General features: G+C 45.1%; 1 protein-coding gene across 1 annotated transcript in view; it reads right to left on the bottom strand.

Annotated features, from left to right (window-relative positions):
- Positions 1-253: 253 nt before the first annotated feature.
- LOC143808515 (saxiphilin-like) overlaps positions 254-15511 on the bottom strand; it is a 164308-nt gene continuing 149050 nt past the window's right edge. Inside the window, exons 19-20 of the mRNA XM_077291265.1 lie at positions 1096-1297; positions 254-719 (exon numbers count right to left, since the gene is read on the bottom strand). Of these exons, the coding sequence (XP_077147380.1) occupies positions 688-719; positions 1096-1297 (234 nt within the window). The 3' untranslated portion in view covers positions 254-687. The remainder of the gene's footprint in view (positions 720-1095; positions 1298-15511) is intronic.

Genomic DNA, 15511 nt, shown 5'->3' with positions numbered 1-15511 from the left:
GTCGTAAAAGGAGAGGTATGGGCAAGTCACAGGTCGTAAAAGGAGAGGTATAGGCAAGTCATAGGTCGTAAAAGGAGAGGTATAGGCAAGTCAGAGGTCGTAAAAGGAGAGGCATAGGCAAGTCATAGGTTGTAAAAGGAGAGGTATAGGCAAGTCATAGGTTGTAAAGGGGTTAAAATAATAAAATGTTTCTTTGTAACAAATCCCTATGTTTGATGTGCTCATTCGCTCTAATAAATAATTAAAAAACAAGTTTGGTAAATTCAAGCTATTTATTGGACAAACGGAAATTTCCTGTGTATTAATGGTGCATTGGCTTTGGAGGGTGGAACAGGTCTAGAAACTATGGCTTTTACCTGTTTCAACATGTTTCATTCATTCATTTTTTAGCCCTGTAGTATATCTGATTTACGGTATTGCACTGAACCTTACTTTGTAACTCTGTTGCTTTGTGCAATATGTCCTTTGTGGTTGACACTATTGTCATTGTGTGCTTGTTTGGTTTTTAATTTGTTTTAATGAAATATGTTATGAATAAATCAAACGATAAATCTTATATAATCAGTCGTGCACATCAGTGTATATTGACTGCGAAAACTGAAATTAGTAAAATGGAAGGATAAAAATATAGAAATTAAAAGAATAGTAGGAGCTCGATGACCAGGTGTCCATTTTTAAGTCTTCTCATCAGTGATGGAATAAGCAAGCAGTGGCCATTGCTGTAGATACAAAAAGAGGCAAAAGTTACTATTTTATAGAAAACAGCCGATCTCCCCTTCTGTACCTTCCCAGGACTGCTGATTTATGGGTTCTGACAGATCCAAACATATCTTACAAATTGTCCTTCCCAGTTTCCCTACATCTGCAGTATCTATTGGATATGCCATAGGTATGTGATTAGAGGGATATATATGGTGTAGGATATATGTAGCCAGCCCAGTGAGGTTATCAGTGGTTTCCATTTTTTACTTACTATGATTGAAAGTGGTGATTTCTATGCCTGAAAGTGTAAATTCCACATGCCCCATACATAGCTGTTCAGTCCTTATAATATTTGTATATCAGACATGTAAACCAATAAATCACAATATGTACCTGATCTTGGGTAGCATTCGTTGCCATCTAATATTGTTTGTTGCATGAATTTGCTGATATAATCATCAACAATGTCTCTATCCAGCATGCGATCAAACTCAAACAAGCATTGTGTGCGATCATTGAAAAGGAGGTCTTGGCCGTGACTGGAAGAAAACAACTGAAATATGTCCTTCTGGGATCCTGTCCGTCCATAGAGAGACTAAATAGAAGCAAATACTGGGATTACAACTCCAACACTAGCACATATATCTGTATATTGTCTCCCAACTAGTCATAGAAATATTTTATAAATATACATGTAGACATGATAGTCCATGACTTTAAAAGTCACCTGCCTAATATTGTACACTGTGTGCAGAATTATTAGGCAAGTTGTATTTTAGAGGATTATTTTTATTATTGATCAACAACTATGTTCTCAGTCAACCCAAAAGATTCATAAATATCAAAGCTTAATATTTTTAGACGTGGTTTTTTTTTTAGATTTGGCTATCTTAGGAGGATATCTGTTAGTGCAGGTAACTATTACTGTGCAGAACTATTAGGCAACTTAATAAAAAACAAATATATTCCCATCTCACTTGTTTATTTTCAACAGGTAAACCAATATAACTGCACAAAATTTAGAAATAAACATTTCTGACATGCAAAAACAAAACCCCCCAAAAATTAGTGACCAATATAGCCACTTTTCTTTATGATGACACTGAACAGCCTTCCATCCATAGATTCTGTCAGTTGCTTGATCTGTTTACGATCAACATTGCGTGCAGCAGCCACCACAGCCTCCCAGACACTGTTCCAAGAGGTGGACTGTTTTCCCTCCCTGTAGATCTTACATTTTATGAGGGACCACAGGTTTTCTATGGGGTTCAGATCAGGTGAACAAGGGGGTCATTTTATTATTTTTTTCTTCTTTGAGACCTTTACTGGCCAGCCACGCTGTGGAGTAATTGGAGGCATGTGATGGAGCATTGTGCTGCATGAAAATCATGTTTTTCTTGAACGATACCGACTTCTTCCTGTACTACTGCTTGAAGAAGTTGTCTTCCAGAAACTGGCAATAGGTCTGGGAGTTGAGCTTCACTCCATCCTCAACCCGAAAAGGTCCCACAAGTTCATCTTTGATGATACCAGCCCATACCAGTCCCCCACCTCCACCTTCCTGGCGTCTGAGTCAGAGTGGAGCTCTCTGCCCTTTACTGATCCAGCCTCTGGCCCATCCATCTGGCCCATCAAGAGTCACTCTCATTTCATCAGTCCATAAAACCTTTGAAAAGTTAGTCTTAAGATATTTCTTGGCCCAGTCTTGACGTTTTATCTTATGTTTCTTGTTCAAAGGTGGTTGTTTTTCAGCCTTCCTTACCTTGGCCATATCCCTGAGTATCGCTCACCTTGTGCTTTTTGTAACTCCAGTAACGTTGCCGCTCTGAAATATGGCAAAACTGGTGGCAAATGGCATCTTGGCATCTTGATTTTCCTCAATTCATGGGCAGTTATTTTGCGCCTTTTTTGCCCAACACGCTTCTTGCGACCCTGTTGGCTATTTGAAACGCTTGATTGTTTGGTGATCACGCTTCAAAAGTTTGTCAATTTCAAGACTGCTGCATCCCTCTGCAAGACACCTCACAATTATGGACTTTTCAGAGCCCGTCAAATCTCTCTTCTGACCCATTTTGCCAAAAGAAAGGAAGTTGACTAATAAATAAGCACACCTTATATAGGGTTTTGATGTCATTAGACAACACCCCTCCTCATTACAGAGATGCACATCACCTGATTTACTTAATTGGTAGTTGGCTCTCAAGCCTGAACAGCTTGGAGTAGGACAACATGTATAAAAAGTATCATGTGATCAAAAAACAACTTGCCTAATAATTCTGCACACAGTGTATAGGTCTCCATTGTTCCACCCAAACAGTTCTGGAGGCCTGGGATCCACAAGACCTATGAATGTATCCTGTAGTTTATGGCTCCAAGAAGTCAGCGGCAGATATTTTAAACAGGTTGCCCAAAATTATGAAATTCCTGCATGTGGTCATCAATACATGCAAAATGAGAAATTAATATATACTCGTCCTTCTAGCTTTGACAGCAATAGCGCACCCATGCTTCTGTTTATATTGCCTGCAAAAGTCACAGCCTTTATACAACATTCAACATTTGTAGCCAATCACTGGCAGTTTATTATTTTACATTTACTGCTTCCCATGTACATCCATTAATTTAGACTACTACTTAAATTACTGTAAGTTATGAGGTGCTGCCATTATGGATTGGACATATATAAGTGAAACTTGCACAATTATGACCCTATTGCTGGTTTTAACTAGAGATAAGCAAATATTTCAAAGTTTGATTTTGATTACGTTCGCCGAATTTGCAATATTGGCTGATTAATTTGTTGAATATTCGCCAAACATAGCCGAACGCCATTCACGTCAATGGGAGTCAAAAACAAACACATGCACAATACCTTAGAATGGCCCCAAATGCTGCCAAAACACATCAAATGAGGGACAGACATCAAGAAAGTGGCCTTGCTTCACCCACAGTACAAATTGCAGCATGGAACTGCAGCAGTCAGCCAGGCATGAGGTATCAGGGTCTGGGACAGCATTTAAAGCTTTCCAATGAACATCACAGTAAGATGAGGTGGGTGAGGGATCGGTGTTGGGCCTCTTTGCTGGGAGCCCTGACACCACATGCAACACGTAAACCTGCTTTCATGCAAAGCCACACTCAGGTGGAACAAGTATCAGTTTTCTAGACTACCATTGTCAGAAAAATGTAAGGATAGTAACACGGGTAGTTGAGTACAAGGAAGTGGAGGCATGACGGTCCCGGAGGCCTACTGCTACAGGCAACACACATGAAGGAGACCTAACCAGGAGTGTTCACATTTCCCAAAATTATTGGCAGACACCACCAAAGTGGCATCAATTTCACCACAGTAGAAATAGTAGAATAGGGACTGACAGGTCTTTCACTACACCAATACAGCAGATGGACACCCAAGCAGGAGTGTTCACGTTTCCAAAAATTATTGGCAGACACCATCAAAATGGCATCAATTTCACCACAGTAGAAATAGTAAAATAGGGACCGACAGGTCTTTCACTACACCCAATACAGCAGATGGACACCCAACAAGAAGTGTTCACATTTAAACAAATGAGGGCCTTACACCACAGAAGTGGCATAAATTTCATCACAGTAGAAATAGTCTAATAGGGACTGACAGGTTTTTCTCTACACCCAATACAGCAGATAGATACCCAACCAGGAGTGTTCACGTTTCCAAAAATAATTGGCAGGCACCACCAAAGTGGCATCAATTTCACCACAGTAGAAATAGTAGAATTGGGACCGACAGGTCTTTAACCCCTTTCTGCCAGCTGACGGAATAGTACGTCAGCTGGCAGATCCCCTGCTTTAAGGTGGGCTCCGGCGCTGAGCCCACCTTAAAGCCGCGACATGTCAGCTGTTTTGTACAGCTGACATGTGCGCGCAATGAGCGCGAGCGGAATCGCGATCCGCCCGCGCCCATTAACTAGTTAAATGCTGCCGTCAAGCACTGACAGCGGCATTTAACTAGCGCTCCCGGCCGCGCGGCCGGAAATGCTCGCACTGCTGACCCCCGTCACATGATCGGGGGTCAGCAGTACATCGCCATAACAACCAGAGGTCTCCTTGAGACCTCTATGGTTGTTGATGGCCGAATGCTTTGAGCGCCACCCTGTGGTCGGCGCTCAAAGTACACGACCATTTCTGCTACATAGAGGTGATCTGTATTTCACCTCGATGTAGCAGAGCCGATCGAGTTGTGCATGCTTCTAGCCTCCTATGGAGGCTATTGAAGCATGCCAAAATTAAGAAAAAAAAGTGTTTAAAAATATAAAAAAAATAAAAAAAATATAAAAGTTCAAATCACCCCCCTTTCGCCCCAATCAAAATAAAATAATAAAAAAAAAATCAAACCTACACATATTTGGTATCGCTGCGTTCAGAATCGCCCGATCTATCAATAAAAACAAAGGATTAACCTGATCGCTCAATGGCGTAGCGCGAAAAAAAATCAAAACGCCAAAATTACGTTTTTTGGTCGCCGCGACATTGCATTAAAATGTAATAACGGGCGATCAAAAGAACGTATCTACACCAAAATGCTATCATTAAAAACGCCAGCTCGGCACGCAAAAAATAAGCCCTCACCTGACCCCAGATCATGAAAATTGGAGACGCTACGGGTATCGGAAAATCGCACATTTTTTTTTTTTTTTTTTAGCAAACTTTGGAATTTTTTTTCACCACTTAGATAAAAAATAACCTAGACATGTTAGGTGTCTATGAACTCGTAATGAGCTGGAGAATCATAATGGCAGGTCAGTTTTAGCATTTGGTGAACCTAGCAAAATAGGCAATCAAAAAACAAGTGTGAGATTGCACTTTTTTTGCAATTTCATCACACTTGGAATTTTTTTCCCGTTTTCTGTTACATGGCATGGAAAAACCAATGGTGTCGTTCAAAAGTACATCTCGTGCCGCAAAAAATAAGCCCTCACATGGCCATATTGACGGAAAAATAAAAAAGTTATGGCTCTGGGAAGGAGGGGAGCGAAAAACGAAAACGAAAAAACGGAAAAAGCTCCGGGGGTGAAGGGGTTAACTACACCCAATACAGCAGACAGACACCCTACAAGGAGTGTTCACATTTAAAGAAATGAGGGCCTTACATGGCAGAAGTGGCATCAATTTCACAACAGTAAAAATAGTCTAATAGGGACCAATAGGTCTTTCTCTACACCCAATACAGCAGATGGACACCCAACCAGGAGTGCTCACATTTTAAAAAATAAGGGCCTGAGACCACCGAAGTGGAATAACTTTCATGAGAATAGAAATAGTATAATTGGGACCAACACGTCTTCCACTACAGCTAACACAGCAGATGTATACCAACCATGACTGTCCACATTTCCACAAATTTGTATTAATATCAGCAGCAGCCACAGAAGCAACACTAAAAATATCACAGTTATGTGACATTAATGCATCACACTAAAAAATGCAAAGTCATCTAGCCTGTACAGTCTGCAATTGGGGTGCAAAAGTCCTTGGAGATCCATGACTTGTTCATCTAAGGCCGGTTTCACATGTCAGTGATTCCGGTACGTGAGGTGACAGTTTCCTCACGTACCGGAGACACTGACACACGTAGACCCATAAAAATCAATGCATCTGTGCAGATGTCATTGATTTTTTGCGGACCGTGTCTCCGTGTGCCAAACACGGAGACATGTCAGTGTTCGTGGGAGCGCACGTTTTACACGGACCCAATAGAGTCAATGGGTCCGCGTAAAACACGGACCTCACACGGACATTCTCCGTCTGGGGTCCGTGTGCGTGCCGGAGACAGCGCTACAGTAAGCGCTGTCCCCCCCACATGGTGCTGAAGCCGGTATTCATATCTTCCCTGTAGCAGCGTTTGCTATAGAGAAAATATGAAGAATAGTGTTAAAAATAAAGATCCATGTGTCCGCCGCCCCCCCACCCCCTGTGCGCCCCCCCGCTGGTCAGAAAATACTTACCCGCTCCCTCGCTCCTTCCTGGTCTGGCCGCGCCTCCTACTGTATGCGGTCACGTGGGGCCGATCATTTACAATCATGAATAGTCGGCTCCGCCCCTATGGGAGGTGGAGCCACATATTCATGACTGTAAATGATCGGGCCCACGTGACCGCATGCAGGAGAAGCCGCGGCCAGACCAGGAAGCAGCGAGGGAGGCGGGTAAGTATTTTCTGACCAGCGGGGGGGCGCACAGGGGGTGGGAGGGCGGCGGACACCTAAATCTTTATTTTTAACACTATTCTTCATATTTTCTCTGCAGCAAACGCTACTGCAGAGAGGATATGAATCGCAGCTTCAGCACCATGCAGAGTGGGTACCACACGCTCCGTGTGGTACCCACTCGCCATACGGGCGGCACACGTGTCCCGCTCGTATGGCCTCCGTGAGTTCCCAGGCACACGGACACGGATAACTCCGGTACCGATTTATTCCGGTACCGGAATTATCTGGACGTGTGGGACAGCCCTTAATGAAAGTTAGGCCGTCAACACTTTCAGGAGACAGCCATGTGTGCTTATCCATCAGGACACCACTATCAGTGCTGAAGACAAGATCTGAGAGAACTCTGGCTGGCGGGCACGATAAAACCTCCAAGGCATGTGAGGCGAGCTCAGGCCACTCATTCATTTTGGAAGACCAAAATGTGAAAGGGTCCAAACCCTCTCTGACGGCATTGATATTTAGTTCTAGATACTCCTGCACCATCCTCTCTATTCATTCACCATGTGGAAGACTTGGACTCTGTTGTGCTGGTGCACAAGTTGGTCTAAAAAAAGTGTCAAAGGACTCGTAGAAATTGCTTGTTCCACTTCCACCACTGCTGCTGCTAATGATTTGGCATTGACGAATTGACGGGCCAGAGGTTGTAAGTCTATAGCTTCGATGCGAACTGTGTGCTTCACTGCTGTTTTGGGGAAAAGCTCTCTTAAGGTTGTATAAAAGTGTGTTTTGATACTCCAGCATTCATGGGTCCCTTTCTAGGGCAGGAATCATCTGGCAAAATGTGGTTTTATAACGTGGATCTAATATAGCGGCAACCCAGTAGTCAGCATTATTCCTAATCATTACTATACGGGGATCATGTTGCAGATAATGCAGCAAGAAGGCACTCATATGTCGGCCTCTACCATGAGGTCCGAGCTCATGCTGTGTTGGAGGCTCGTTTCCTCTGTCCCCTCCAGCCAACCCCGAATGACAGAGAGGGGAGGATTATTCTCTTCATCCAACAGTTGATCGCCCATCACCTCTCCCTCCTCCATTTGTTCCTCGGATCTTGCACCTTCGATAATAGTTTGTTATCATCACCAGCTCCCCTCAATTGCAGTAATCCACCCTCGGCACCCAACTGTGTGATGACAGTCTTGAACTTCGTGACAATGTTATCCCTTCCGCAGCCTCCTCTGCTTCCTCCTTCTTCTGGGACCACCGTCTCCTCCCCCAGGCTATTCAAAGTCTGCTCCAGCCTTTAAATGACTGGAATAGTGATGATGATGATGGCGTCATCAGTGCTAACCATCTTGGTAGCCATTTCAAAACTGTGCAGAAGGGTATAGAGGTCCTTAATCTGTGCCTACTCTGTAAACGTGATATGCGCCACCTCCCTACTGCATTGGCCCAGGCTATACGCCTTGGCATACTGCTTCAGGACTCGTCGCTGCTGCCACAGTTGCTGCAACATATGCATAGTGGAATTCCACCATGTCGGCACATCGCATATCAACCTGTTAACTGGCATGGGCAAAGACCTCTGTATCGATGCAAGTCAATGAGCAGAGGGGTGCGAACAGCAGAAATGAGCACACAGCTTATGTGCTTTCTGGAGCAGGTCACACAGGCCGGCATAGTGGCTGAGAGAATGCTGTACCATCAGGTTGAGGACGTGAGCCATGCAAGGCACATGTGTGAGCTTGCCTCGCCATAGGGCCGCCACCTGGTTCGCACCATTATCGGACACGGCCTTCCCTGGATGCAGATTCAGCGGAGACAGCCATTGATGAAATTCAGCCTGGAGAGCTGTCCACGACTCTTCAGCTGTATGACTGCAATCTCCAAGGCAAATCAATTTTAAGACTGCCTGATTGCTGTGAGCCCTGGTCGCACAGTATGGAGGTGGTGGGGGTTCGCTATGCACTGTTAGAACGTGTGTCTCTTAAAGGCTGAGGTTGAGGGCGCAGGTGGAGGCCTTAGAGGAGTTAGAGGAGGCAAAAGCGTGGAGGAAGTGTTAAATCTAGAGGTTTGGCCTGCAAACCTTGGGGATTCCAAGACTTGTGGAGCAGCACCTGTCCCCACTGCCACCAGAGTCACCCAGTGTCCAGTCAGTGAGATGTAACACCCTTGGCCATGCTTACTTGTCCAAGTGTCTGAGATGAAATGCACCCTGGCAGACAGAGATTTTGTCAAGGAATGGGTGATGTTCTCTGCTACATGCTGGTGTAGCACAGGCACAGCTTTCTTAGAAAACTAATGGTGATTGGGTAATTGGTACTGGGGACTGTGATGGCCATCAGCTTTCGGAAACTGTCGGTATCCACCAGGTGAAAAGGCAGCATTTCCATGGCCAACAAATTGGAGATGGTGCAGTTCAACGACTTAGCTTTGTCATGCGTAGGAGGAAACAATCTTCTGTGACCACAACTGCGGAACCGTGGGCTGGCTGCAGTGCTGTGAGGGGGCTGAGTACGGTGAACCGGACAAACTGCTGGACCATGAGAGAGGTGCAGGCAGAGATGTTAGTGTGGATAGAGAAATTTGTGGTGTGATTGTTCTCTGAGATCGGTCAAAAAGAGCAGGCATGTCCACTTCCGTTACAGCTGAAGGCGGCCTCTCAGTCAGTGTGACTCGATCGGGTAAAGAATCCGGAGCTTTTGCGGTCAAAGTCCTGTGTCTCAATAGTTGGCCAGGTAACAGAGGAGGAGGAAGAAGCAGATGCGATTGATGGAGCGGCTGATGGTGGTTGATGTCCGCTGGTCCGCATTTTTGTGCAGTGGGATTACTACACTAAAGCATGTTGACTGCGCATCTGAAGGTTCATATATGTAGTAGTCAAATTATTGCACTTTTTACCTTGATTTTTTTTTTGCAAAGTTGGCAGATTACGTGAGTTGACTCATCCTTTGCAGTGTCAAAAAAGGCCCAGGCTAGGCAGCCCTTGCCACCCCTGCGAGCTGCAGACCCATGGACGCTGCTGGTCAGAGGCACAGTTGTGGCTGAGGATGAATCCTCATCGTGGCTGCATCACTACGTGTCTGCAACAGACAGCACTATGTAACCTCCTCATCCTCCTCCTCAGATGACCTACTCAACTGTGTGCCTCTATATTCACGCCAACTGGGATCTAACACCTCATCATCATCAGCCTCAGTGTTATCACATTCTTCGCCACTGGAGTCACCCTCCTTTTCTTGCCCTGACAGCACAAAACAGTCCGCATAAGCCTCAGATATCTGAGTCTCATCAGGATCACCTCCCCCCAGGGGTTAATGTCTGATGACGAGGGTTAGGATGCTGTTCAGACCATACTTCTTCCTGCCCCAGATCCAAGCTAAAATAATTTTGGGCATCGGTGCAGATTTCCTCCTCTTGACTCTGTGAAGATTTTGAGTACACGTCTGATGAACATGGCATAGAATGTGTTAACAGCTCTTCAGACGCACCCATCTGTGGTTCCATACAGTCAGTTGAACATCTGAATAGTTGGGACGCAGAAGGAAGCAAGGGGAATGGGTGCCACATCTGTGGACTGTACTGGGTGTGATGTTGAGCTGGAGGAAGAGGAGGAGAGGTGTTATGATCCGGTGGTAGGATCACAAAACTGACCTGATAGGTAAACCTGAATAGTAGGACAAGCTCTGGGGATGTGGGAACTATACCGATCGCAATCCTGATCCTATCCACACACACTAAAGGCAGCCGTGGAGCGTTACCTAAAAACCTAGACGCCTCTTCACAGCCTGAGAAACTATCTACCCCAGAGAGAAAGCAAAGCCTCACTTGCCTCAGAGAAATAATCCCAAAGTTTAGACAGCCCCACACAAATAATAACAGTGAGTTAAGGGGAAAATACAAACGTAGGAATGAAAAACAGGTTTAAGCAAATGAGGCCCGCTAACACTAAATAGACAGAAGATAGCAGAGAACTGTGTGGTCGGTACAAAAACTATCAAAAACTATCCACGCAGAAAGTACAAGAACCCCCACACCGACTCACGATGTGAGGGGCGTACTCTGCTCCCAAGAGCTACCAGCAAGCGAAAAATCACATATAAGCAAGCTGGACTGAACACATCATATACTAAGAAACATATTCAAGGAAACAATGAGCAAAAAGAACTAGCAAGACCTAGCTTCTCAGAAATAGACAGGTCACCAGGAAAATCCAGGAGAGGTCAGAACCAGTACTAAATACAACGACAGCAGGCAACAAGTAAAGGTCCAGGTGGAGTTAAATAGGAACCAGCATAGCAGGAAATTAGGCAGCTGAGCCCAGCTCCAGACCCGCAGTATCGCTAAAGGCCACCAGAGGGAGCCCAGATGGAATTCACAACAGTACCCCCCCCTTGAGGAGGGGTCACCGAACCCTCACCAGAGCCCCCAGGCCGATCAGGACGAGCCGAATGAAAGGCACGAACCAAATCGGCTGCATGGACATCAGAGGCGACAACCCAGGAATCTTCCATTTAACTAAGTACTGAAGCTTCCGTCTCGAAACACGAGAATCCAAGATCTTTTCCACCACATACTCTAATTCTCCCTCGACCAAGACCGGAGCAGGAGGGTCAACAGAAGGAACCACAGGCACCACATATCTCCGCAACAATGACCTATGGAACACATTGTGAATGGCAAATGATGCCGGGAGGTCCAAACGAAATGACACAGGGTTGAGGATTTCCAAAATCTTATAAGGACCGATGAAATGAGGCTTGAACTTAGGAGAGGAAACCTTCATCGGAACATAACGAGAAGACAACCATACCAAATCGCCCACATGAAGTCGGGGACCCACACAGCGACGGCGGTTAGCAAAGCGCTGAGCCTTCTCTTGTGACAACGTCAAATTGTCCACCACGTGGTTCCAAATCTGCTGCAACCTATCCACCACAGAATCCACCCCAGGACAGTCAGAAGGCTCAACCTGACCTGAGGAAAAACGAGGATGAAAACCAGAATTGCAATAAAAAGGCGAAACCAAAGTAGCAGAACTAGCCCGATTTGTTGTGAATTTGGATTCTGGGCTCCCCCGGTGGCTACTGGTGGAATTGAACTGGTGTCTTCATCTTCTCTGTTCACCTGTTCCCATCAAGATGTGGGAGTCGCTATATAACCTTGCTGCTCTGTTAGTTGCTTGCCGGTCAACAATGTTATCAGAAGCCTCTCTGTGCTTGTTCCTGCTCCTAGACAACTACTAGATAAGTTGGACTCTTGTCCATGTTTGTTTTTGCATTTTTGTTCCAGTTCACAGCTGAAGTTTCGTTACTGTGTCTGGAAAGCTCTTGTGAACAGGAATTGCCACTCTGGTGTTATGAGTTAATGCCAGAGTTTTAAAGTAATTTCTGGATGGTGTTTTTGATAGGCTTTTCAGCTGACCATGAAAGTGTCCTTTCTGTCTTCTGCTATGTAGTAAGTGGACCTCAAATTTGCTAAACCTATTTTCATACTACGTTTGTTATTTCATCTCAACTCACCGCCAATACATGTGGGGGGCCTCTGTCTCCTTTCGGGGTATTTCTCTAGAGGTGAGCTAGGACTAATATTTTCCTCTGCTAGTTTTATTTAGTCCTCCGGCTGGTGCTGGGCATCTAGAATCAACGTAGGCATGCTACCCGGCCACTGCTAGTTGTGCGTTAGGTTTGGTTCATGGTCAGCTCAGTTCCCATCTTCCAAGAGCTAGTTCCTATATATGCTTATGCTATGTTCTCTTGCCATTGAGATCATGACAGTTTGACCGGCCTTCAAAGTGTTAATTGTTTGGGCTGAAGCAGGAGAAAAAGAAGTGTTGAAGGGAAATTTTTTTTTTTTTTTTTTTTTTTTTTTTCCCCCCTCAGAGTTTTGCTGCCTAGCCCTTAATTGCTGTCTAGCTGCTTCTTACCTCCTCTTAACCCTTGAATGGCTCTGTGTCCACCTGTTTGTAATGGATCTTCAGAGTGTAACTGCAGGTTTGAATAATCTCGCCACGAAGGTACAAAATTTGCAAGATTTTGTTTGTCATGCACCTGTATCTGAGCCGAGAATTCCTTTGCCGGAATTTTTCTCGGGGAATAGATCCGGGTTTCAGAATTTTCGAAATAATTGCAAATTATTTTTGTCCCTGAAATCTCGCTCTGCCGGAGACCCTGCACAGCAGGTCAGGATTGTGATTTCCTTGCTCCGGGGCGACCCTCAAGACTGGGCTTTTTCATTGACACCAGGGGATCCTGCGTTGCTCAATGTGGATGCGTTTTTTCTGGCCTTGGGGTTGCTTTATGACGAACCTCATTTGGAGCTTCAGGCAGAAAAAACTTTGATGTCCCTATCTCAGGGGCAAGATGAAGCGGAAATTTACTGCCAAAGATTCCGTAAATGGTCTGTGCTTACTCAGTGGAATGAGTGCGCCCTGGCGGCGACTTTCAGAGAGGGTCTCTCTGATGCCATTAAGGATGTTATGGTGGGGTTCCCTGTGCCTGCGGGTCTGAATGAGTCCATGACAATGGCTATTCAGATCGATAGGCGTTTGCGGGAGCGCAAACCAGTGCACCATCTGGCGGTGTCCACTGAGAAGTCGCCAGAGAGTATGCAGTGTGATAGAATTCTGTCCCGAAGCGAGCGGCAGAATTTTAGACGGAAAAATGGGTTGTGTTTCTATTGTGGTGATTTTATATATATGTGGTGATGTTATATCAGCATGCTCTAAGCGCACTAAAAAGCTTGGTAAATCTGTTTCCATTTGCACCTTACCGTCTAAATTTATTCTATCTGTGACCCTGATTTGCTCTTTGTCATCTATTACCACGGACGCCTATGTCGACTCTGGCGCCGCTTTGAGTCTTATGGATTGGTCCTTTGCCAAACGCTGTGGGTATGATTTAGAGCCTTTGGAGACTCCTATTCCTCTGAAGGGGATTGACTCCACCCCATTGGCTAATAATAAACCACAATACTGGACACAAGTAACTATGCGTATTAATCCGGATCACCAGGAGATTATTCGCTTTCTGGTGCTGTATAATCTACATGATGATTTGGTACTAGGATTGCCTTGGCTGCAATCTCACAACCCAGTCCTCGACTGGAGAGCTATGTCTGTGTTGAGCTGGGGATGTAAGGGGGCTCATGGGGATGTACCTGTGGTTTCCATTTCATCATCCATTCCCTCTGAAATTCCTGAGTTCCTGTCTGACTATCGTGATGTCTTTGAAGAATCCAAGCTTGGTTCGTTACCTCCGCACCGAGAGTGCGATTGTGCCATAGATTTAATCCCGGGTAGTAAATACCCAAAGGGTCGTTTATTTAATCTGTCTGTGCCTGAACATGCTGCTATGCGAGAATATATAAAGGAGTCCTTGGAAAAGGGACATATTCGTCCATCGTCATCTCCCTTAGGAGCCGGTTTTTTCTTTGTGTCAAAAAAAGACGGCTCTTTGAGACCATGTATTGATTATCGGCTTTTGAATAAAATCACTGTTAAATATCAATACCCATTGCCGTTGCTGACTGATTTGTTTGCTCGCATAAAGGGGGCCAAGTGGTTCTCTAAGATTGACCTTCGTGGGGCGTATAATTTGGTGCGAATCAGGCAGGGGGATGAGTGGAAAACCGCATTTAATACGCCCGAGGGCCACTTTGAGTATTTAGTGATGCCTTTTGGTCTTTCTAATGCTCCGTCAGTTTTCCAGTCCTTTATGCATGATACTTTTCGCGATTATTTGGATAAATTTATGATTGTGTATCTGGATGATATTCTGATTTTTTCGGATGACTGGGACTCTCATGTCCAGCAAGTCAGGAGGGTTTTTCAGGTTTTGCGGTCTAATTCTTTGTGTGTGAAGGGTTCTAAGTGTGTTTTTGGGGTACAGAGGATTTCCTTTTTGGGATATATTTTTTCCCCCTCTTCCATTGAAATGGATCCTGTCAAGGTTCAAGCTATTTGTGATTGGACGCAGCCCTCTTCTCTTAAGAGTCTTCAGAAATTTTTGGGCTTTGCTAACTTTTATCGTCGATTTATTGCTGGTTTTTCGGATATTGCTAAACCATTGACCGATTTGACTAAGAAGGGTGCTGATGTTGCTGATTGGTCCCCTGATGCTGTGGAGGCCTTTCGGGAGCTTAAGCGCCGTTTTTCCTCTGCCCCTGTGTTGCGTCAGCCTGATGTTGCTCTACCTTTTCAGGTTGAGGTCGACGCTTCTGAGATCGGAGCTGGGGCAGTGTTGTCGCAGAAAAGTTCTGACTGCTCCGTGATGAGGCCTTGTGCCTTCTTTTCCCGTAAATTTTCGCCCGCTGAGCGAAATTATGATGTTGGGAATCGGGAGCTTTTGGCCATGAAGTGGGCTTTTGAGGAGTGGCGCCATTGGCTTGAGGGGGCCAGACATCAGGTGGTGGTATTGACTGACCACAAAAATTTGATTTATCTTGAGACCGCCAGGCGCCTGAATCCTAGACAGGCGCGCTGGTCATTATTTTTCTCTCGGTTTAATTTTGTGGTGTCGTACCTACCGGGTTCTAAGAATGTTAAGGCGGATGCCCTTTCTAGGAGTTTTGAGCCTGACTCGCCTGGTAACTCTGAGCCCACAGGTATCCTTAAGGATGGA

Source organism: Ranitomeya variabilis, chromosome 2 (genome assembly GCF_051348905.1).
Source record: "Ranitomeya variabilis isolate aRanVar5 chromosome 2, aRanVar5.hap1, whole genome shotgun sequence".
Classification (NCBI taxonomy): domain Eukaryota; kingdom Metazoa; phylum Chordata; class Amphibia; order Anura; family Dendrobatidae; genus Ranitomeya; species Ranitomeya variabilis.
Note: the sequence above shows the minus strand (reverse complement) of the source record. Positions and strands in the feature narration are given on the sequence as shown.